General features: G+C 42.3%; 4 protein-coding genes and 1 long non-coding RNA gene across 9 annotated transcripts; 2 read left to right on the forward strand and 3 right to left on the reverse strand.

Annotated features, from left to right (window-relative positions):
* Window positions 1-845: 845 nt before the first annotated feature.
* Window positions 846-11,494, reverse strand: LOC129354815 (T-cell surface glycoprotein CD3 zeta chain-like). Its single transcript, XM_055024360.1, has 8 exons — window positions 11,297-11,494; window positions 2,448-2,545; window positions 1,884-1,928; window positions 1,747-1,809; window positions 1,635-1,667; window positions 1,505-1,558; window positions 1,403-1,432; window positions 846-1,318 (listed from the first exon to the last, which is right to left on the reverse strand). The coding sequence occupies exons 1-8, from the start codon at window positions 11,355-11,357 to the stop codon at window positions 1,253-1,255; spliced, it is 450 nt and encodes a 149-aa protein (XP_054880335.1). The 5' UTR covers window positions 11,358-11,494; the 3' UTR covers window positions 846-1,252.
* Window positions 11,495-11,767: 273 nt separating this feature from the next.
* On the reverse strand, window positions 11,768-14,346 carry LOC129354811 (protein CREG1-like). Its single transcript, XM_055024355.1, has 5 exons — window positions 13,972-14,346; window positions 13,539-13,658; window positions 13,355-13,468; window positions 13,191-13,279; window positions 11,768-12,570 (listed from the first exon to the last, which is right to left on the reverse strand). Exons 1-4 carry the CDS (start codon window positions 14,266-14,268, stop codon window positions 13,193-13,195), a joined length of 618 nt encoding a protein of 205 aa, XP_054880330.1. The 5' UTR covers window positions 14,269-14,346; the 3' UTR covers window positions 11,768-12,570; window positions 13,191-13,192.
* A 459-nt stretch (window positions 14,347-14,805) lies between these two features.
* On the reverse strand, window positions 14,806-19,621 carry LOC129354797 (histone-lysine N-methyltransferase SETDB2-like). Of its 5 annotated transcripts, none has more exons than XM_055024326.1 (11): window positions 19,340-19,621; window positions 18,886-18,999; window positions 18,708-18,815; window positions 18,457-18,569; window positions 18,127-18,396; window positions 17,717-18,039; window positions 16,552-16,721; window positions 15,706-15,950; window positions 15,419-15,565; window positions 15,195-15,283; window positions 14,806-15,117 (listed from the first exon to the last, which is right to left on the reverse strand). In XM_055024326.1, the coding sequence occupies exons 1-11, from the start codon at window positions 19,368-19,370 to the stop codon at window positions 14,934-14,936; spliced, it is 1,794 nt and encodes a 597-aa protein (XP_054880301.1). In that variant the 5' UTR covers window positions 19,371-19,621; the 3' UTR covers window positions 14,806-14,933. The 5 variants fall into 5 exon arrangements, with proteins under 5 accessions (XP_054880301.1, XP_054880300.1, XP_054880299.1 ...); XM_055024325.1 differs by having other exon boundaries at window positions 15,676-15,950; XM_055024324.1 differs by having other exon boundaries at window positions 15,661-15,950.
* Window positions 19,622-19,897: 276 nt separating this feature from the next.
* Window positions 19,898-21,958, forward strand: LOC129354852 (uncharacterized). Its single transcript, XM_055024387.1, has 6 exons — window positions 19,898-20,095; window positions 20,157-20,357; window positions 21,028-21,150; window positions 21,225-21,457; window positions 21,519-21,656; window positions 21,728-21,958. Exons 2-6 carry the CDS (start codon window positions 20,171-20,173, stop codon window positions 21,956-21,958), a joined length of 912 nt encoding a protein of 303 aa, XP_054880362.1. The 5' UTR covers window positions 19,898-20,095; window positions 20,157-20,170.
* Window positions 21,959-21,995: 37 nt separating this feature from the next.
* On the forward strand, window positions 21,996-22,485 carry LOC129354834 (uncharacterized). The gene is made up of 3 exons (XR_008605200.1): window positions 21,996-22,079; window positions 22,154-22,237; window positions 22,428-22,485. It is a non-coding gene; the product is annotated as an uncharacterized LOC129354834 (long non-coding RNA).
* The last annotated feature ends 245 nt before the right edge of the window (window positions 22,486-22,730 follow it).

Genomic DNA, 22,730 nt, shown 5'->3' on the forward strand with positions numbered 1-22,730 from the left:
ATGGAAGGTGAAGGTTTCAGATCAATGTTAATCAAACTAGTAAATATCATTTAACACAAAATTCCTGATGCAGGAATTTCCTGGGAACACTTCAGGGTGGGGTCATAAGGTCGTCCATCAGCGGCCCACTGCGTTTTTGGGTTAAAATATTACAAAGTTTTGAGTGTCATAATTCAGAGGAGGGTTGTGAAGCCCTCCTCTGATTGTTTTACTGATAAAAAGTGAATAATCTGTTTCTCCTGATCTTATTGTTCCTGACTCACCTCAGGCTCCGCCCCTTCTCACTACAGTACAACAGTATCAGCCCGGCAGGCTGATGAAGCAGAGGAAACCCTGACTTCTAGTTCTAGTTGGTCTCTTGCTGCTCTTGGTCTGGTCCCTCACTAGGAGCCAGTGACTAATAACTTCAGCAAAACACATGAGCTTCTTTTCAGTCAATTATTTCTTAATATTGATGAATCATGCAGATTATTCACTGATAACATTTATAACATTTACCCAAATTATGAGTGAAACAATCTTCCAATTAAATAAGTAACTAATTCTACTGGCAAAATTGAATAAATTATAGGTAAATCTTTATTATTGCAAACCTTCATTCTGTCCACCAGGAGGCAGAAATGAGTAACAGATGTTCATTTAAGACTCATTTAATCATCAGATAAAAGCTTTACATTTAATAAACATTCTAAAAACAGCAGAAATTCTCAGGAAAACATAAAAAAACAACAAAAGTTAATAAAAATGAGTCATAGGAGACAAGAAATATGATTAAAACCAGCAGAATAACAATTAAATGATCATAATGTCCATCATATTAATGTTAACCTAAATATCTATTTCATTTGATTTTATCTCTGATTTGACTAAATGTGTTTAAATTGTCCTTCTTGTGTTTCCATCCAGTTCAAACTGACTTCAGGTTCTTCAGACTTCACACAGTCAGACATTAGAAGCAGAAACTATTGAGCAGGTTTCCTCCTGTTTCTCATCCTCATACAAATATTTACACAACAGTGAAACTTCTCGGCATCGAATGCTAATTAATGAGTGGAATTATTGATTTCCCTTTAAACTAATCAAAACTATTGATCACATTGATGAGCTCTAAATAAAAAACTGTCATATTTCAGAATTTTAAAGCTCCAAATCTGGTGGGAAAAGCCTTAAATTCCCAGATGTTGAGGAGCCGTCGGGTCCAATCAGAGTAAAACTTGGTGCTGATCTGCAGGATTCTTCAGAACCGACCCGGTTAGCGGGCCGGAAGCGGCTGCATCTGCAGGGAGTCGTAGGTGTCTCTGGTGACCGAGCTCAGACCCTGAAAGCAGCCATCAATTAATCAATCAGCTGATCAGAGCAGATGTTGGACGGGTCGGTCCGGTCCGGTCCGGTCGGTACTCACCTGGTAAACCTGCTCGTTCTTCCGCTGACGCTGCAAAAACAAGAGTTTTTAATGCAACCGGTTCCAGAACCTGACAGAACCTCATCGTGTTCAGACGCTCACCTCTCTCCTCACAGGAAGCTCTTTATACGTCGGTTCTGATCGTTTCTGCAGGCCCTGAAACCCAAACAGAACCAGTTAGATAAACATCCAGAGGTCACTGCGGTTCTGTTCTGGACGGTTCGTCTGGTACCGTGTAGGTGGAGTCATCCGGCGCTCGGCGGTTCTGAGAGACACAACGAGAAGAAACAAGATGAAGCATCTGAACAGAACCAGAACCTTCAGAACCGGACATCTGGACTCACCCGTCCTCGCTCCGGGTCGGTCATCAGCGGCTCGTAGGTGTCGCCCGTCGCTCTGCTGAGAGACTGAACACAAAAACACATGAAGACGAATTCAAGAGAAAATCTGAGCTGCGACACGACGAGACGACGGGACTCACAGCGTAGGTTCCATCGTCTGAGCCCTTCGCTTTGGTTCTGAAGAACTGGAACACAGAAGGTCCAGAATAAGTTCTGAAAACTCACAAACCGTCTGAAAGAACGAATTTATAAAAATATGTTTGTGATGACAGTTTGTTATGAAGCTGATCGACTGTGAAAATATCGACCTGCAGCAAAAACCACCAATCAGAGCCAGGAGGAGGGGCTTAGTGCTGTCAATCATCCTCATGTATTCACTGCTGAATGTGTTAAAGGCAGAAAAATGACTTAATGTTTCAGGAAAACTGTTTATTGTTTTCTTTCTACCAAACAAACAAGTTTTAATCTCAACCAGCTTTTTATTGAAGGATAGTTTTGATATTTTATTTCACTTGTTTATTGATTTTAGATATTTAAAATGTTTTCCAGTTCTAGAGCTAAATGGTCATTAAAATGTAAAGTTTACTGATCTGTCTTCTTGATTATGATAATCTTGGTCTTAAATAATAATGTGTTCCTGGTTTGACCCGTCATGGAAACATGTTCTGCCTGGTTCTGCCTGGTTCTGTTGGGTTTGGACCCACCTTCTCCTTGATGAACATGCCGGTCATGATGAGACCGTAGAGACCCAGAAACCCGTCCAGGATGTAGCAGAGCTGGGGGTCAGTGATGCTCAGCGCCTCTGTGGAGGTCAAAACACACACACACACACACACACACACACACACACACACACACACACACACACACACACACACACAGAGAGAGACACACACCGACAGTCAGGGTCTGGCTGCAGCTGCTAGAATGTGTGCGTGTGTGTGTGTGTGTGTGTGTGTGTGTGTGTGTGTGTGTGTGTGTGTGTGTGTGTGTATATGTGTGTGTGTGTGTATATGTGTGTATGAGCAAAGCTCAGCGGTTTCTTCAGCTGCTTCAGCTCTCGCTGCGGCTCATTAGCTCACAGGTGTGTGTTGGAGTGTGGTTCAGTGTGTGTGTGTGTGTGTGTGTGTGTGTGTGTGTGTGTGTGTGTGTGTGTGTGTCAGTCAGACTGAGATGCAGCAGTAACCTTCATCTCAAAACCTCAGCAGAGTTTCAGAGGCTCTGAACTGAAACAAGCAGGTTCACCAAACTAAATCTGAGACCAGAGCGAAGAGAGCAGACAGAACCGGAGCAGAACCAGAGCAGAACCGGAGCGGTTCCGTCTGAGCAAACCAGATCAGAGAGCAGGCTTCCCAATCTTAGACCGGACCAGAACCTCTGATGGAAAATTCACATTTCTAACATCTTTGTACGTCAGTTTGTGTTTCTGCTGCTTCTGAAAACAACCCAGATGTTAAAAACCATCCAGATGTTTATTAGCCAAAGGTTCTGATTCTGGTTCAGGTTCAGGTTCTGATTCTGGTTCAGGTTCAGGTTCTGATTCTGGTTCTGGTTCAGATTCTGGTTCTGGTTCAGATTCTGATTCTGGTTCAGGTTCAGGTTCAGGTTCTGGTTCTGGTTCAGGTTCTGGTTCTGGTTCTGGTTCAGGTTCTGGTTCAGGTTCAGGTTCTGGTTCTGGTTCTGGTTCTGGTTCTGGTTCTGGTTCAGGTTCAGGTTCTGGTTCTGGTTCTGGTTCAGGTTCTGGTTCTGGTTCTGGTTCTGGTTCTGGTTCTGGTTCTGGTTCTGGTTCTGGTTCAGGTTCTGGTTCTGGTTCTGGTTCGGGTTCGGGTTCGGGTTCGGGTTCGGGTTCGGGTTCTGGTTCTGGTTCTGGTTCTGGTTCAGGTTCAGGTTCAGGTTCAGGTTCAGGTTCTGGTTTCTGGTTCAGGTTCTGGTTCTGGTTCTGGTTCTGGTTCTGGTTCAGGTTCAGGTTCAGGTTCAGGTTCTGGTTCTGGTTCTGGTTCAGGTTCTGGTTCTGATTCTGGTTCTGGTTCAGGTTCAGGTTCAGGTTCTGGTTCTGGTTCTGGTTCAGGTTCTGGTTCTGGTTTCTGGAAAATGAGACGTTTCAGCAGGCACTGCCCTGTTGCCTAGCAACCGCAACGTTGCATAGCAACACGATGTGCCACTTGCTACTTTCTGGTTGGTTGTGCAGGAGGCTCCACTAATGCTTTTCAAAGATGTATGGTTGTATAATTGTGCATCTTGTTGACCAGCAGCAGCTCAGTGACAAAAAACTGACTAAAGTCTAACAATCAGGAACCATTTAGTGCAGAAACGTAACGCCGTAAACCTCAGACGATTAGAGCGACTTCCTGTTTGCTTTTCTGAACCTTCCTCTTCTTCTCTGTGCCGGAGAAACATTTTAAAACGAGAGAAATGAATCTAAACGTGTTTTTATCTCTAAAACGTTAAAAGTTCAAAACAGGAATCAGGAGTAAAACCAAAAATGAATCAAAGTTGAAACTAGAAACAATATGCAGAAACATGTCAACAGAAAGAAGAATAATAATAAAACAAATTAAAGCTTTTTAAAGTTTTACACTGAAAATAATCATTAATGTTTTTGCAGGTTTTAATAAAACGAAAACTAATTTAAAAACCTTTTGATCTTTTGCTGTGTTTCTGTTTTCTGGTGGTTTATCAATGAGATGCTGAAGCTTCTGATTAATAAAGATTATTTATTGATTAATTGATTACATTTTTAACTAAATTTAACAACAAAGTTTATTCAACTTCTCACTTCAGGACAAGAAAATTATTTATAGTGTTAATATTAATAACTAAACTACCTAATAATTTAGTTATATTTCAACATTAATAAAGTTTGTTAAACTAAACGGAGTAAAGTTTTTTATTTCCCATCCAGATGTTTGGAGCGTTTTTAGCTGCAGCTCTTTTTAAAATTTATCATCTGATTTTTGAGAATTCATTAAAAATGGAGCTGATTCTATTTTGTAAATATTTTTGTACTTATTTAGAGAAATCAAACTAATCAGATGTTAGTTAGTTTTTCCCTCTTTGTTCTGGTTTCTGTTGAAACTTCAATCGGATCATTTCTGCCAAATAACAGAAATTAAATCAATATTTTCTCTGCAGAATATAAACGTTTAACGTCAGAAATGTTGTAGAAACACAACATTATTTAGAGATTTACACATTATTTGTAGTTTTTCTGTGAGTTTGAAAAACGATGTTAAAATGGAAACAATGTGAGAAAATCAAACTTTTGGATCAAAAGTTAAATAAATTTTTTTCAGTGTCAGTTTGATTTAAAAACAAACAAAATAATATTTTATTTCTGTTGTAAAATTGATCAAGAAATGAAAGTTGTGATATTTAAAATGTTAAACTTTGTTTTTAAAGTGCAAAATTTGTTTGGATTAAATTAGCTTAATGTAAAATAATTAAAGATATTTAACAATAACGCTTCATGAACTGGGTTTACTGGTGATGCTGGGTTTACTGGAAACCTGATGTGACTGCAGATGTAAACACTCAGTGGAAACAACGGATCATTTCACTCAGATTCTTCATGAATCATCGTTTCTCTGCAGATCAGCGTTTCCAGGCTGAGTTTCCATCACAGCAGGGGTTCCTCCTCGCCGGATCCTCGGCTGTCGGCCTGATAAAACCAGAGAAACTTTGACTGCAGGGCTTCAGGCTGAAGCTGCTCATTAACACCTGCTGAGCAAAGCTTCAGAGTTCAGAAGCGGCGACGGCTTCCTGAACGAAAAAACATGGGGCTGAAAACAGAGAAATGATTTTTATCAGCTGCTGAAGCCCCTCGACTCAAAGAGACGCTGCAGCGACAGAAAACCTTCAGTCTGAGCATCAAGACGCCGCGTCTGCATGCTGGGCGTAAAAACATGCAGAAAATCAGAAAGCAGGAAACGTCAGCGTGAAGTTATTGATCTGTTTAGATGATTAGGATTCATTTGTGATCATTATTACATTTAAATCTAGTTTCATTCAGACTTTGCAGAAAAACGTGTCAGATTAACGGAGGAAAATAAAGAGTTTGATGAGTTTAACTGATGAAGATCCAGCAGGAAGTGGAGCCGATAAAGACATTTTATATCAGTTTGTTGTTTGTATCTCGTCTTCATTTCTACTAATTATGTCATTAAGTTACATTTTTAAAAGGTAAAACCAAATGATGAAGGTAAAAATAAATGACGAAGCCTCTGGTTGGATTTTCAGACTGGATCAAACTACCAGTAAAACTTTAACGGAGCAGAAAGTCAAACTTTTCACTGCAGTTACATCCAGCAGGAAGAAAGAATAAAACCTGAAATCAAAATAAAACGGCTCCAAGAATCTTCAGCTTATTGGGGACTTTTATAAAGATCTAATCTTCACATTTTTACATGAAATTAATTTTTTCCTAACCTAAATCTCATTGTAAGGCGTTAAACGATCCATCTGGACTGAATGGAGGAAGAAGAAAAGAAGTTTTCTGCTGTTTTAGTCGCAAACTGAAGCTGAGCCTGCAGGCGTTTCTCAGAGACGAGGAAAGTCAAACAGGAGTCCCACAGGGTGTCTTCTTGGCCCACTTCCTCTTCAGCTCTGTGGTTGGTACAACAATTTCTCTACTTTGAATAATGTGAACTGAAAGTGACATCAGATCACAAAACGAAGCTTTTCAGGCTGAATTTGTCTCAGATTTGACTGGGATCAGTTTTTACTCCTCCGTCTGATGAACAGACAGGAAGTGGACTAATATTAACGAAGGGCGCCGTTCTCAGAGCTGCGTTGGTGCCGATGATGCAGAGGATGAGATCTTATCACCGCCTGACATTTTTCACGCTTCTAAAATAGATACAAACATTAAAATAAAAACTGGAAGCCTTAAAAGAACAAACTGCTACAACAAGCTAACGACTGGTTTGAAATGGAGGCTCCACAGGGACGTGAACTCGGATCACTTGGGTTCAGGTTTACAGGGAAAACTTTTCTAACGCGGCTAAACTCATAAAATAAACTGTAAATTTTTGTTTCCAAACACGTTCAGTAAAAAATGCATGATGGGAATTTTTTTTATTTAAATTTCTCTCTTCACTCTGATGGAGAGAAAAACCTTTCACCTGGTTTCAGCTTCGGGTCGGAAACAGAACCTGATCTGCAGGTCCACCTTTGGTCCAGATGCCTGCAGGCGACGAGACGCAGGAAGGAAACGCTGACTGAGCGAAAGACACTTAACTACCATATGTTGCCTTGAAGACATGGTATGTCTTCAAGGTTTCAGAAGATTCTCGTGAAACCTCGGACTCCACGGAACCGGGTCCAGTCCAGTATCAACCTCCAGGTGTTTCTAACAAGCAGACATTAGCTGCTGGGTTAGTTGGGCTCTCTGCTCCAGGGAAATCAGCTGCACCTTTAAAGCAGCAGTTCCTCTGGAGCAGTGATAGGTGGCGCCGCGTTAGTCCTTTTCATCTCCGGCAGTCGGACTTTTATACGAAGCGACGTGCAGAGAAGAAGAACGGAGAAGCCCTGAGTTAAGATGGCCGCCGTTTATCGTCTAAAGTTGATCAGAGCCGAAAGCGACGGCAGCGACGCTTTGTAGACGGAATATTAAAAACAGAAAGTTTCTATATAAAAAAAGAACTTTTCTAGATTTAAAAACAGAAAATTGACTAGAAATGGCTCAAATTTTCTAGAAACAAACATTACTTTACAAAATATTTTTTCTATAAAATCGTTGTTGAAATTAATCTAAAACTTTCTAAGCGTTTTAGAAAACTTACATCTTTTCAAATCCATAAATTTCTTGTTTTTTCTAGAATATTTAAACTCAGATTTCTGCATTCTTTCCTCAAAATATTGAGATTAAGCTCAACATTTCAGAGGCTTTTGGGATTTTATTAGCAAATTTTCAAACTCATTAATTTTCCAGTTTTTTTCTGGAAGATTTTGGTCGTCAAACTCAGAGATTTGTTTTGTCTAGAAAAACTTGGCTTAAAACTCAGAGTTTCTTGTTTTCCTGAAAAGTTTTTTTTAGAATCTCAAACTGTCAGAGTTTTTCAGTGCAGAACTTTTTTCTGCCTACAGCTCCTGACGGTCAGCAGACGGAGGAAGCTGGAAGTTTCTTGCCCGGTTCTGGCCCGGTTCTGTTTGGATGTGGACTTGGCCCTAGAGGAGTTGGGATGTGATGATGCGTTCACTGACTGCGTTGGTCGCTTCATTCTCTTCATTCTCTTCATTTGCAGCCTGTTGTTTTCGTCCAGGTTGCAGATTTTTGCTCTCGTGTTCAGGAATAAAAGTGGGATGATGCTGATCCGGGTTTCCGGCTGTGATTGTGGAAAACTTTGTGAACATAAAGTGTCTTCAGAAGATGGCGGCGCTGCGTGTTTCCTCCTCAGACTATCTGCTCGTCTCCGTGAAGCTGCTGCGGTCGCACCGTTGGCAGTTTACCCAACACACCTGAAGCCTGAATCCAGGACGCCTCGGCGCTCCGTCAGCGACATGTTGAGGCGTTTTCCCCTCGCTCTCCCTGTCCAACATGGCCGCCCAGCTATCAGCTGGTTCCGCTGGCTGTTATCAGCTGCAGCCATGCGGTTCTGGTCACTTTATCGGACCGCAGAGCTGATGTTCAGATGCTTCAGAGAGGAAAACCACAGAGCTGCTTCCTGAGCGGGGGATTAACATCGCTTGCTCAACGGCTCTGAGGCAGAGGCTGCAGAACCGGTTCCATCAGAACCGGGTTCAGCTTTTGATCAGAAGATAAATTAATCTGATGTAAATTTAAGGGTAAAACTCTGCTGACTTAGCAGCAGACCAGTTTCTAACTCGTCTCTTATGATCAATAATCAGTTATTAAATAATAATAATATGTTAATAATATGTGATTAAATAATGAGATCCAGTTTAAGGTTTTTATTAAACTTTATTTCTGGTTAAAAGTTTATTTTTCAAAACGGAGCGCATCAGTATCTCCAGTTTTCATTTTAAATAAAATCATCTTTGCATCTCCTGCTGAATAAATATAGTTTATTTGATCTGCTTTTAAATGTCGTTAAATTAAAGTTTATCATGTTTAACCCAACAGAACCGTGACTGGACCCGGATCTGGTTCTGTTTGTCTCTCATTTAGCTGAACTGTGAATTTATCTAGTTTAGAAACATTTAGTGTTTCTATTGTTTCTCCTAAACTGGTTGAAATTCAAACAAATTCAAATTATTTATTCCAGTTTAATATGAATTCAGACACATTCAGACCCAAAGGACCGGGCTGAACCGGACCAGGAACCGGGCCCATAAGCCCAACACTTCTGAAGAGTTAAACACTTTCAGTATAAAATATGGTTAACGCTCTAATAATTATGACAAAGAGTTTTATTCACTCTGTTTATTGATTTTTCTGGGTTTTATCTGTTTAATTTTAATACATTTTTATTAAAAGCTCATTTTGTTATGAATCAAACTTTGCTTCATTAAATCTATAAACTGCCTTTCAAACACCAGAAATTTTATTTTTTGCAAAATGACATTTAAACTCTTGTAATTTTGTGTTTAAATAGTCTTTTATAGATTTAACTAATAAACACCTAAATATGGATTCATTTACATATTCGCCACTAAAATGTTTAATCACATCGGCTGCGATTAAATTGATTTTATTTGTTTACGTCATAACTTTGATTCATTTTTAAAAACTTAAATTACAAACTAAATGATTAAATCACATAATTTAATTTAATTAAACTAGTTAGTTCAAGTTTTCATACTAAATATTAGTTTTATTTCTCCGCATGTTTTTAGTGAACTAAAAAAAATCAAATATTTTGAAAGAAATCCATTAAAATTGTTTTCATTTTTAAATATTATATTTCCCTGAATGTTTGAAAAACTTTATCTTAATGATACCAAATAACTTTTAAAAATAAAAGTCTGTCATTAGTTCAACTGTCTGGATGCTAATCCAGTTTGCGAGCTAAATGCTAAATGCTAAATGTTAGGGTCACTGCTGTTCATCTGCAGTTAAACTTAATTTATTTATTAACGTCATTATTAACCTCACCAATCAGAAAATGACTAAAACAGGAATAAAAACGCATGTCGGCTATTTTATATTTAATCTTTCTGAAACCAAAGAAAATTAGCGTAAAACATGGCCGCCAACTTTAACGTTCAAAGATTGAAGGTTTTTGTTTCTTTAAAACTCAGAAGCCTGATTTCATTTGAACGTTTTACTGTTGTTGCATTTTTTTATGCAACAACAGTAAACACTGAAAACACATTTTCAGTGTTTGGAACCAGGTTTAACACAACTGCTGTTAAAATGTTTTAATTAATTGATAATTGATAGTTTTAATTAAAATCGTTTTTAATCACCGTTAAAATGACGAGGGTCAGATTTGATCATCTAAATTTAATCATTAAAAAGAAATTAAAATGAAAGGAAAATAAATCATTCTTCAAAAACAGTTTATTTTTGGTCATTTTAAAGGTTTGAACCCACTTTGACACATTAACAGTGTTGTAACTTTCTGTAATATGCTTCAAAACTTCAAAACATTTTTCTTGAGCTGCTTTAGTGGTTGAACTTTGAAACATTTTTAGTGATAAATGTGACGCTACGTGGCCTGTAAAATGTAATAAATGTGTCATATTTCAAGTTTGATACATTAAATGTACAATTTTGTAATTATTTTAAAATTAAAGGGTAAAATATTTGAAAAATATGTAAAAAAGAATGATAAAAAAGGTAAACTGTTCCATAAATGTTTGTTTTGCGATGAAGGAAAGAATAAATTAGTTTGCAGCTGACAGATTTATGGCGTTCATGATCATTTCTGTCTTAATTTGAAAGGTTTGAGCCAACATTGACATTTCTCTCTTTTCTTGTGAAAACATTAAATATCTGTGCTGATGCTAATCTTGTTTGTTAGCTTACATGCTAAAGTTTAAAATAACTTGCTGCCGTTAAACGTCCGATACATCATGACGACTTCAGGTTTATTTAATCAATTTAAGTTTTAAATATTAAACTTCATGAAGGAAACTTTTTATTTGGTTCTGTAAGAAGAACAACTCAGGATCAAAGATGGCCGCCAGAGGCTTCGCTCATCTTTAGCTTCTTTTTGTTGTCGAAGTTTTGACTGAACAAAGCTCTGCTTTCAGAAAACAGCCAAAACATTTTCTCATATATATATATATCTATATATATCTCTATATATATATATATATATATATAGATATATATATATATATATATCAAATTCAATAATAAGAAAGAAAAAATCTTTTTTTAAAGAACTGCTGTATTTTTTTTAGATGTTTTAGCAACTTGTTTTCAGATTGTAAATGGCAGACTAACAGCAGAAACACGCTGGTTTATTTTTAAATTTTCTGAAAATAATTTTCTTATGAAACAAAAACTGAAAATTGAGTTTTTTCATGCTGAACCAACTGCAGACTGCCATCGGTCGCTTTCATTTGGACACAAAACGTCCTAGTCAAATCCAAGCAGCAGTCAGACTGACCTCTGCTCTGAGGTGAGCGGCGTGGCGACGCCTACCTGTGGAGGGCAGCAGGGAGGCGAGGACCAGCAGGCCCAGTACCCGGTTCTGGAGCTCCATCTCAGACCAGTGTCCCCAGTCGGTGCAGGTAGTTCACAGCGCTCCGAGTCGTGCAGCGGCAGCAGCGAAGTGAGGCGTCTTCCTCTGCAGCGTGGTGATGAAATGGGACAGGAAGTGGTGAGGAGCTGCTGTGCCAGGTGACACACAGCGACATACTTCTCTCCCCCCCCCACGTGCACACGCACACACACACACACACACACACACACACACACACACACACACCGCCCCGCTCTGCTCACACACGGAAACACCAATTCAGCTGAAACACACACAACGCTTCAGAGATGTTTACCTGCAGTGAGCTTCACTCAGGATCCATCGCTCTGCAGAACAAACCGGCAGCATCATGCTGCGGGCCGGATCAGAACTTCACCACACATTTATATAAAATAACACAAACGCTGATCTGTTTCTGCTAAAAATCTTTATTTTTCTTTCTAAAAATACATCTGATTTTCTTTAAAAAAAGTATGAAAATATATTCTGACAAACACACTGAAATATTGCCTTATTCTGTTTATTAAAAGATAAAACATCAGATCTGAGCCCTTCATGAAAAAGTGGAGACATTTTGTTAAAGATAAAAACACAAACATGATCACAAATTCACATTTAGACGTTTAAAGTGAAGAAATTTAGTCTGAGTCTAAACTAATATTTCCTAATTAATGCTCCACCTTCCTATCGCTATGAACCATGGGAAATGTAGTTACTGCAAGAAAAATGCACAATACCTAATAAATAATATTCAGAAGGACAAAGGTCAACCAGAAGAATCAGTCAGAGAACTTCTTAACACTTTGGTTCATAATAATCCCCAATATTAAAGCAAATATTTAAATAAATCTCTTTAAAGTGCTTCAATGGCGTCTAGGCCAATGTCTCCCCCCAGTGGTGAAAGTTCTGAACTACAACTTCCTAAAATCATTTTTTTTGTTTAAAAAAATATTTTTTATGTTTATTAATGTTTAAATATAATTAATTATTCATGTCTATAGCAACATTTCTGAAAAAGATGAATATTGTTCTGACTTAAAATCTATCATTTTTGATTCAGCAGCCATTTAATTGACTCCAATTCATTAGTTCTGATTGATTGATTAATGAATTGGTCAGAAGAAGAAGTGGAACAATTTGAAGAGAAAGAGAAGAAGAGAACTGGCTGAGGACGCCTTCATCATCATCATCACTCCGGGTCAAAGGTTGATTCCTAAACACAAACATAATTTATTACTGATTTTCTGATTGTGGTGGATATTATTATTACAATATTCAGTAATACAATAAATATCACTATCATTAGATGATCAATAGTATTAATATCTCTACTAATGTTATTTTCATAAAACTAATATGACTAAAATCATATTTTTATTAAATATATTATAATATTATATCACAATAAGTTGCACAATTTTTTATTAAACCAACATTAAAGATAGTTTAAATTAAAATGTAATTTTCTTCTAATTTAATTCAAATTTATATTATCTATCCAGTAAGATGTTATATTATATATGATTTATAAACTACTTGTTCTATTTGTATTTATTTATTTGAAATTTAGGTAGCAATATGTTACTATGAACTTTATTATTATATTATGACACTCATTATAGTTAATTGTAGATTGTTAAATAAAAAAAAATCATTTTATTAACACATAATAATTAATTATTTACTGATCATTTTTATCAACATTCTAGAAATTTCTATGTTTTCAAGGTTTATAAAATTGATTTTTTTAATTTAGAAATGTTTTTTCAAAACAACTTCAGCTTCAGGACTACAAACAGCAAATAAAGGACTACAAAGACCAGCAGCTCTCACCCTCAGTGATGCTTCCTGTGGGGCGCCGCCTGGAAATATTCGTCAGGAGAGACGGTCTTCACCCCGCCGAAGTAATCCAGCACCCACACCTGAAACGGGGCAGGGAGGAGGTCTGAGACCGGGCCGGAACAGAACCGGTTCTGCTGGTTCTGGTGGTTTGGTACCTGAGTGATGTTGAACTTGGCAAAGAACCAGTTGTGGTCGGTGGGCCAGTCGATCATCTCTGGGTGTCGGCTGAACAGAGCTTTCTTTGCAAAGTCCGCCTCGGTCCCGTTCACCTGGAACACAGCAGGGTCAGAGGTCATGTGAGCGCCTGTGTTTACCTGGGGAACAGGTGAGAGTTGTTACCTGGACGACGGATCCAGACAGGATGATGTGAGCGCAGAGCGGGCTCTGAGGGTCGAAGCCCTGCTGCTTGCAATAATCCGTCTGGGCCAGAGACATGGCCAGGGACGCCTGAGGGTTCACCTGGGGGTCAAAGGTCACGCTTTATTAATAACTCATATAGAAGTTACAAATATCTTATAGTGCAATGATAAACAAGCTTTAAAAGGTTTTAAAGTTATAAATATGAATTATTTCAATGCATTTTTGTTTAAATATTAATATTTTAAATATTTTGTAATGAAAATGAAAATGGCTAATTAACATTTTACAATGTTTAAATGTTTAAAGGTCAGCAGATCTCCAAACTGCTGCGTCACTGTTTATAAAACGTGCTGCGTCATGCCGGAGCCCAACGTCACGTGACGTTTGTTTGTGTAACAGAACCGGGATTTACCTGCAGGTCTTGGACCGACACCTCCATGTGGGTCAGGTACATGTAGGGAACCCCGGAGCTGGTTCCGGGAGGCCCGTCGCTCACCGAGAAGACGTTGGAGAACGGCTGACCCTCCACCGGCTTGTGGCTGGAGATGGTGGCCATGGAGGCCCAGTCACACTGGTGGGCGATGAAGCGGGCCACCCGGGCCACCTGGTCATGAGGAGGGATCTGGACCCGGCAGGAGGAGGAGGCGGAACCGAGGACGGCCCAGGAGAGGCCGAGGAGGAGGAGAGGAGGCCACAGAGCGGAAATCATGGTCGGTCGGTGTCAGCAGGACAGTGGCTCACACGGAGCCGAGGAGCAGAGATAAACAGAACGCTAACTTCCGCTCCTGACTGTCACAATAAAGCCACTTCCCGTTTTCACAATAAGAGCTCTGTACACCCAGAGCCGTAATTTCTAAATAAATATTGAAAGTAGTACATTTTTTACATTGTTTTATTAATCTCAGGGAGATAAAAAAGTTTAGAAAGTAAAAAAATTATTAAACAACCCTCCAGGTTTTATAAAGTCAAAAAGGGAAAGAAATGAGAAGTGAATCAGAAATTTAAGTTCTAAAATAAAATTCTAAGAATCTCAAATTTTCTAAATTTTTATGTTAAATTTATTGTTTTTTACACCCATAATGACCCTGACAAAGTGTCATAAAATTACATCCAGACCTTTAGAAGGTAAATAAATATGTTGAAATGGCCCAAAAAGTGTTTTGCGATGATTTCATGATGCTTCTTTGTTTTCAGTTTCAAAATAAGAGTTTTGATCAAATAAACAAAAAAATGAATAAAATCTACAAACATTTCAAAGTACTTTATGAAAATATTTTTTCAATTGCACAACTTTTTAAATAACAAATAAGCTCAAACAGATTTTACAACATTAACACTTTTAGAATAGGAATCAGTAAGAAGCTGCAGCATAACTCAGTTTTCCTCCGTCGCTCCTGGACCTTCAGCTGCACAGACGTCACACAGCTTCTCCTCCAGGTGGAGCCATCCCTGGCAACCGTTGCTACGGCAGAGACAGGGCACTTCCTGTTCCTGCTCTGAGGTGGAGGTGTGAGCGTCAGAGTAGTTCCAGGTGAGCTCAGTGCCAGCTTTCACCACCCTGAAGGACACAAAACCAATGAAAACACACCTGAGGGTAAAAAAGGGGCGGGGCTTACAGTGACTCCTCCCCTTCACCTGTTGGTGAAGAAGGCGATGACCGGGAAGGCGGGGTCATGGGAGTCCGTGAAGACGTTCTGGATGAACAGGTTGGGTTGGCAGCTGTGCTGTGGGCCGAGATGAGAATAAATACATAAATAAATCAATAAATATATTCAGTAAAAAAATTAGCAAACCAACGGTTTCTTGACTTTCACTTTTTCCTTTCACTCAACTTTCCATGAACATTCCTCCAGACTCACGTTGATGAAGCGTCCGACGTTTCCCTCCTTGCTGGCGTCGATGAAGCAGACTTCCTCTCTCTCTGCTCCTCGTTTGAAACTCGTCGGGCTGCCGTCCTCCTGGATGTCCATCGACACGGCAACCCTCACTTCAGCCAGGCCTCCGTCCTGCAGAACCAGAACCGGAACCATCAGACGTCATGAAGCAGCAGTAACTCACCATGAAAACCATCCTGGACAGAACCAACCTGGTCAGAACCAACCTGGTCAGAACCAACCTGGTCAGAACCAACCTGGTCAGAACCAACCTGGTCGTGGTTCTGAGCGGCGCCGCTGGACTCGCCGGGTCTCTGGATCACTGGGACGTGCTGCGTGGAGGGGGCGGAGCCTGTCGGAGGGGGCGGGGCCTCCAGCAGGTCGCTGCGCGCCTCCAGGATGGGCGGGGCCAGCCACTCGGTGACGACCTCCACCTCGTCGTCTGAAGGCAGCTCGGCCCGGGTCAGCTTGGGGGGCAGCGGCTCCGTGGGGCTGTGGGCCCGCTGCAGAACCACGCCTGTGAACAGAACCACGACTACTAACAGAACCGGACCTGTTAACAGAACCACCACTATTAACAGAACCTATGACTAATGAGAAATTTAAAAACTATGAAAATGTCTACTTTAATATTTATATTGTGTACTTGTGCAAAAACAGAGAATTTTATGAAAACATTTTTAGAATGAAATGAAAATATGTAAAACATTTTTTTATTTAGATAATCTATAAATACTTCATTATTATCATACTAATATAATGCAAAATAAATGACAATAAAGATTCATAAAAGAATAATTAATACTCAAAAAAGAAAAATTAAAAAACATGAAGCAAAAATGTATATTTTATGATATTTTAATGATATAATGCTAAAACACCAAAAATATAAATACTTTAAATAAAGGGAAAAAAAGCTACATTTCAATAATTTGTTTGAAATTGAATTAAACTCTGCTCAACATTATTTAACAAAAAGAAAAAACAAAACATTCTACCAAACGAATTATTGATTATAAATTGTAAAATATTCACCAGGACTAAAACTGATCAAAATCATCTGGACCTTCAACAAACGACTTTATTGGTTTATATATTTATACTGATTTCCAGCCGACCTGCGTAGATGCAGACGAACGTGCCTCGGTCCAGGTCGTCACGGCAACGGACACCCCAGCCCCGATCCTCGGTCTCAAAGACCTGGAGACGAACTCTGACCCCTCTCTGGACCAGCCGGTTCTGGCAGCGGGCCCGGTCGCAGCCGCACCACGGACCGCACTCAAACAGGCTGGAGGAAGAGGAGGGATGATGAAGAGGAGGAGTGATGAAGAGGAGGAGGAGTGATGATGAAGAGAGGGAGTGATGATAAAGAGGAGGAGTGATGAAGAGGAGGAGGGATGATGAAGAGGAGGAGGAGTGATGATGAAGAGAAGGAGTGATGAAGAGGAGGAGTGATGATGAAGATGAGGAGTGATGAAGAAGAGCGATGATGAAGAGGAGGAGGAGGGATGATGAAGAGGAGGAGTGATGATGAAGAGGAGGAGTGATGAAGACTAGGCAGAGTGATGATGAAGAGGAGGGATGATGAAGAGGAGGGATGATGAAGAGGAGGAGTGATGATGAAGAGGAGAAGTGATGAAGAGGAGGAGTGATGAAGAGGAGTGATGATGAAGAGGAGGAGAAGTGATGAAGAGGAGTGATGATGAAGAGGAGGAGGAGTGATGAAGAGGAGGAGGGATGATGAAGAGGAGGCAGAGTGATGATGAAAAGGAGGAGGAGTGATGAAGAGGAGGAGGAGTGCTGAAGAGTAGGAGGAGTGATGATGAAGAGGAGAAGTGATGAAGAGGAGGAGTGATGAAGAGGAGGAGGAGTGATGATGAAGAGGAGGAGTGATGAAGAGGAGGAGGAGTGATGATGAAGAGGAGGAGTGATGATGAAGAGGAGGAGTGATGAAGACTAGGCAGAGTGATGATGAAGAGGAGAAGTGATGAAGAGGAGGCAGAGTGATGATGAAGAGGAGGAGTGATGATGAAGAGGAGAAGTGATGAAGAGGAGGAGTGATGATGAAGAGGAGAAGTGATGAAGAAGAGCGATGATGAAGATGAGGAGTGATGAAGAAGAGCGATGATGAAGAGGAGGAGGAGTGATGAAGAGGAGGAGTGATGATGAAGAGGAGGAGGAGTGATGATGAAGATGAGGAGTGATGAAGAAGAGCGATGATGAAGAGGAGGAGGAGTGATGAAGAGGAGTGATGATGAAGGGAGGGAAACGTCCTGTTCTCACCCTGACTGGACCGGCTCCAGCAGCCTCTGGTAGCTGTAGCCCCGCCCCCCGGTCGTCATGGCAACACAGGCGCAGCGCCGCGCCTCGCTGCAGCCGTCGCTGCAGTCGCAGCAGGTGTCGAACAGCGCGGCGCCGCGGCTCAGGAAGCAGCCGTGCGGCCAGCGGTCCTTCCGGTACCGGAAGCCCGCGGGCCGGCCTCCCCCCTCGCCCAGCACCAGCTCCACGGGAACAGGCTCCGCCCCCCGGCTCAGGTCGTTCTGCGGCTGCGCCGGCAGAGGGGTCGGGTCCAGCTGCACCAGGTGGTTGAAGGTGAAGTAGTCCACCTGCAGAGGGGACAGACCGGGAAAAGACCGGGTCAGAACCACGTCTGAGCGGGTTAGAGCGGGCTCTCAGGCCCGGTTCTGGTTCACCTGCAGGACGTCGTGGCTCTCCGTCGCCGATAGGAAGGACTCGACTTCTTGGAAGTTTCTGAGGCTCTGTCCGCACGGCGTCTTGTAGATGACGTCCCAGTCGCCCCCGGCAACAGCCACGTCCAGGCCGTCCGGGCCGGTTCCGGTCGGGGACACTAGCGGCATGGCGCTCAGCCTCTTGAAGCCGCACAGCAGCGGCACCTTCAGCGGGTTCTGGCCGTACAGCTGCGAGCTGGACTGGGGGGTTCTGGGTAACCCGGGCAGGCAGGCCTGGGAACACACAGAGGTCAGAGGTCATCCCGTCACTGGCCCGGTTCTGCTCCTCCTCACCTTGCAGCAGGGGTGAGGGTGGTACTGCAGCTGGACCGGCGCCAGCGGAGGTAGCAGCTCCTCTCTGCCAGCAGGGGGCGACAGTCCGTTGAAGTGAGCTGGCAGCAGCCCTCCTGCAGACACACAGGGTCAGTCAGAACCCAATATTTATAGTTATATTGGAACTTCATAAATTTATAACAATATTTTTAAGTTTATGTACAAAGTTCATAGAATAATGTTCAAAACATATTTTTACAGTAGTTGAGTACCTGAACCGATGACCACCTGGACCACGGAGGAGTCCTGGTCCTGGTCCGGAGGAGACCCGAGAGGAACGAGGTCCAGACACTCCAGCAGCCTCTGGGCCTGGACGTACTCTGCAACAGAACCAGCATCACACCAGAACCATGCAGGAAAGTCTGGACCCCAGCCAGGACGGACCAGTACCTTTATCTAGAGCCGTCTTCCTCTGCAGGGCCTGCTTCAGGTGGTCCAGGTACTGGGAGACCCCGGTGAAGACCTGCTCCACGTCCTTCTCCGCCCAGAAGCTTTTCGCCCTCTCTGCAGAACCGAGACCAGCAGTGAGCTGCAGAACACACACTGCGCCCTCTGCTGCTAGCATGTGAGAAGGTCCAGGAGGTGTGCATACTTTCAGAAATGAAAAGCTTTTGATTAAATAAATAAGTCACAGAAATAGATTGAACTGAAGTTCAGATTGCCCTGAAGAACTGTGGCTGACTTGCCCTGACCAATATGGCGGCAACAAGCATCACTCAGACCGAAATCTGTAGTTAGAAATCACAGTTCTGACAGAAAAAAATGAATTATTGTCCAGTTTATACCATGTAATGCCCTACTGTGACCAGTTATCTCCCAGTTTGAGTGGGCTCCACTGTCTTACCCACATCCCGTGGATCCAACACGTCCCCCATGTCCACGGACAGCTAGCAGCGCTAAGCTAGCTCCAGCTGAGAACACAAAGCCAAACAAACCCAGTTTGTGCTGGTACCGATCCACTCTGACCCAGAGCGCTAACGGCAGATGCAGAACTGAAACTAAATCATAGTATTAGCATTAATCAGCCCTGCAGTGACCGGAAAAACGGTTTAAACTCCAGATTAGCTCCAATTTAACCGAAAACTAACACAACCTGCAGCATGGTTTATGCCTGGAAGCAACTTGGTTCAAGCGGGCCGCCGTACAATGAGTGGTTGTTTTCCCTGACTTTTGTCTGACAGGTATAGTTATTTATATTTAAAATATAATCTGCCGCACTTTAAAAAAAACTATCATTAATATAAAATAATAATCGAATTGATAAATGTCTGTGATCTGCGAAACTATTTCGATCATTAATTTTAAAATAAAAATAAATGTTCCTGCCTGGGAGGAAAAACTCAGGGAGTAATTTATGTAATGACCCTCGCGGTACGCCGTACTGCTGCTTTGTTTACTGAATTACAACGTTACTGTGTCATTTTGTTGATAATCCGGTTATATATGAGAAAAAAACCAGTATGTAACCGGAGGAAGTGTCAGTCTTTACTGGGAGGACCGGATGTTTACAGGCGGGCCACTTCCTGCTGAGTTTTGTAACTATTTGATAAGCGCTTATATAAGTTCTGATGAGGAGGGAGAAGTTCTTGGCAGAGGACAGGTGAGGTTTGAAATCAGCGGTTCTGGTTCCGGTTCCAGTAAACGTGTTTTTGCTGCTGCAGGTTGCAGGCTGGACATGTCTGCAGTGAGGCGGTCAGTGAGCGAGGCGTTCTGGGCCATGTGCGCCGCAGACTCCCTGTCCATGCCGGTCCACTGGTACTACAACATCCAGGACATCAGCAGGGACTTCGGAGGCTGGATCCGCGGCTTTGAGGCGCCTGCAGAGAGACACCCGTCCAGCATCCTGACCCTGTCTAACACAGGTACCAGAACCGGGCCGGTCCAACATCTGTACCAGTAAACAGGGTTTCAGCAAAACGGATGAATTTATCTGAACTGTTGAAACTGGAGCCATTTCTTGGTGTCAACCTGGTTTTTTCTAGTAGAAAATATATTTATTATATTTTAATGAGTTTAATATATTTTTTTAAAAATAGATCTGTTTTATTAGTTTAAAATTATTTTTTGCATTTATGTTTTATTTAGACTATTTTTATTTATTTCAAAATGCAGTTTAGATAAATATATATATAATCATCTATTAGTATTTATAAATTTTAGATGTATTTATTTGCTGTTAATTAAAGATTTTATTTTTTAAAATGTATATATTTTTATTTTGATCATACTATTTTAAGTTTATTCAGTCCAAAACTGGCAAGTGATTGGTATAACTGTTGGAAACCCCCAGTGAGCATGGCATGGTGGTGGCAGCATCATGCTGTGGGGCTGGATCCCAAACCAGCCGGGTAGCATCATCAATGTTCTGGTGTCTCGACCAATCAAAATGCTAGATTGGTCATGGATGATGTGGCGAATAGCTGGAATACTTTTAATCATGTTCCTTCTTCAGAACAGAAGAGTCTCCAGAACCCGGCCCTGAGGAACTTCTCCCTCGTTGATGACTCTGTTCTTTCCTATTTCCTGTTGCAGCCGGCAGCGGTCGCACCGCCTGGTCCACCGGCGCCAAGCGAGTCGACGTGGTAGGGAGCGTCATCCTCCATGATAAGCTGGACCTGTGGCGATCCTCCAACGGCTCGGTCCACTACCACCAAGGTACCGGCGCTCAGAGCCGCAGCTGTGTCAGAACCCGTGACTGTCGGATCTTGATCGTCTGTCCGGTCCTGCAGGTCTCCAGGCCGGAGACAACACCCTGAACATCCTGTGCTCCCTGCGAGCCGCTCGGACCATGGTCTCCGGGCGTTTCGCCGACGTCTCCCAGCCGGAGGTCCGGGCCGCCGTTCTGTCCGACTACGTCCGGTTCCTAACCACACCCGGCTCGCACGCCGACACCTACGCCGAGTCCTTCCACCGCTCGTTCTTCGCCGACTGGGAGGACGGGAGGCCGACGTCACCCAGTGAGGTAAACCAGGAGCTCCAGCTCCGATGTTCATCAGGCCGGTTCTGACTCTGCTTCTCTTCAGGTTCTGAAGTTTGCAGAGAAACGATCCAAACAGATGATGAGCTCTCGGTTTCCTGACAGCCAGCTGGACGCCATCGGTTGCCTTCCCACGATCCTCCCCTTTGTCCTGTTGTCTGCTTCGGCCAATGAGGATGAAGCTGTGAGCAAACCCGACCCGTCCGGCCTCATCCGAACCTGAAGGTTCGGTCTCATGTGGTCGTCTCTCCTCAGGTTTCAGCAGCGGTGGAGTTCGTGAAGCTCACCCATCCTCACCCCAAAGTGCCTGAGTACGTGACGATCTACAGCCGGGCACTGCACGCCGTGCTGGGCGGGGCCAGCGTCCGCCAGCAGGCCGAGTTCGCCCTGAAGAGGCTAGAGGCCTGGACGCCTGCCAGAGCTACAGCCGAAAAGGCCGCCAGGTCCGTCAGAACCGGGCCAGCGACTCCGGGGAAGCTCTGCTGAAGGTTTCAGACATGAAGCAGCTGATTCTTTTGACTGTCCAGGTTTCCAGCATCTTCTGAGGAGAGGCTGAAGGTCCACCAGAGCGCCGTGAGCTACCTGGGTATGGCCTGCTACAACCGAGGTCAGAGCCTACAAGCTCAGCTTTAGCTTTACCTTAAGAGAGCTGTCCTGACCTTTGACCCATTGAACCCACAGGGGCCCTGTCCAGTTTGTTCTACCTGGCCTACGAGTTTCATGATGACCCTGAAGGAGGAATCCTGGCCAACACCAACTGCGGAGGTCAGAGCTGAAGACTTTGTCTGAAACAAATCTAAAGTGAAGGCATCAACAGCTAAACGCTTCAATAAATCAACACAGTGTTTAGCTGAAGCTAATGATAACAGACTTCAAAATTAAAGCTAACTGAGGATTCTTAACACCAGTAACTAAAAGCTGGATCTCCTGATGTTGAACCTGTTTTGGTCTCCAGGTGAAAACTGTAACCGCGGTTCGGCCCTGGGGGCCCTGCTGGGGGCCGCGGCCGCCCACGCGGCGGCGCCATCCCTCAGGAGTGGAAGGACAGACTGAGAGACGCGCAGGAGTTCCTCCCCAACATCCTGAAGGACATGCTGTAACAGTAGTGGCGCCCCCTGGAGGACAGGAGGACTACTGTTCCCACAACGCACTGCAGCTTTATTATTCCAATATTTTTTGTTTACAATCATAATAATATATATTTAACTGTTTTTTATTTAATAATCTGAATGCAGATGTAAACGTCATGTTAACTATT

The sequence above is a fragment of the Poeciliopsis prolifica genome, unplaced genomic scaffold (assembly GCF_027474105.1).
Source record: "Poeciliopsis prolifica strain line A6 unplaced genomic scaffold, Auburn_PproV2 SCAFFOLD119, whole genome shotgun sequence".
Taxonomy (NCBI): domain Eukaryota; kingdom Metazoa; phylum Chordata; class Actinopteri; order Cyprinodontiformes; family Poeciliidae; genus Poeciliopsis; species Poeciliopsis prolifica.

What these genes read in the sequence shown, in the direction of transcription:
- LOC129354815 (XM_055024360.1), bottom strand. Translation starts at nt 11,357, where the DNA reads ATGGAGCTCCAGAACCGGGTACTGGGCCTGCTGGTCCTCGCCTCCCTG. An exon ending in CCGACCCGGAGCGAGGACGG is followed by an intron (nt 1,668 to 1,746) that starts GTGAGTCCAGAT and finishes TGTGTCTCTCAG; the next exon opens with AACCGCCGAGCGCCGGATGA. An exon ending in AGCTTCCTGTGAGGAGAGAG is followed by an intron (nt 1,433 to 1,504) that starts GTGAGCGTCTGA and finishes TTGTTTTTGCAG; the next exon opens with CGTCAGCGGAAGAACGAGCA.
- LOC129354811 (XM_055024355.1), bottom strand. Translation starts at nt 14,268, where the DNA reads ATGATTTCCGCTCTGTGGCCTCCTCTCCTCCTCCTCGGCCTCTCCTGG. An exon ending in TGTCGGTCCAAGACCTGCAG is followed by an intron (nt 13,659 to 13,971) that starts GTAAATCCCGGT and finishes TTTGACCCCCAG; the next exon opens with GTGAACCCTCAGGCGTCCCT. An exon ending in TGTCTGGATCCGTCGTCCAG is followed by an intron (nt 13,469 to 13,538) that starts GTAACAACTCTC and finishes GCTGTGTTCCAG; the next exon opens with GTGAACGGGACCGAGGCGGA.
- LOC129354797 (XM_055024323.1), bottom strand. Translation starts at nt 19,370, where the DNA reads ATGGGGGACGTGTTGGATCCACGGGATGTGG. An exon ending in GTTGGATCCACGGGATGTGG is followed by an intron (nt 19,000 to 19,339) that starts GTAAGACAGTGG and finishes TCGGTTCTGCAG; the next exon opens with AGAGGGCGAAAAGCTTCTGG. An exon ending in GAAGACGGCTCTAGATAAAG is followed by an intron (nt 18,816 to 18,885) that starts GTACTGGTCCGT and finishes GTTCTGTTGCAG; the next exon opens with AGTACGTCCAGGCCCAGAGG.
- LOC129354852 (XM_055024387.1), top strand. Translation starts at nt 20,171, where the DNA reads ATGTCTGCAGTGAGGCGGTCAGTGAGCGAGGCGTTCTGGGCCATGTGC. An exon ending in CCTGACCCTGTCTAACACAG is followed by an intron (nt 20,358 to 21,027) that starts GTACCAGAACCG and finishes TTCCTGTTGCAG; the next exon opens with CCGGCAGCGGTCGCACCGCC. An exon ending in CGGCCAATGAGGATGAAGCT is followed by an intron (nt 21,657 to 21,727) that starts GTGAGCAAACCC and finishes GTCTCTCCTCAG; the next exon opens with GTTTCAGCAGCGGTGGAGTT.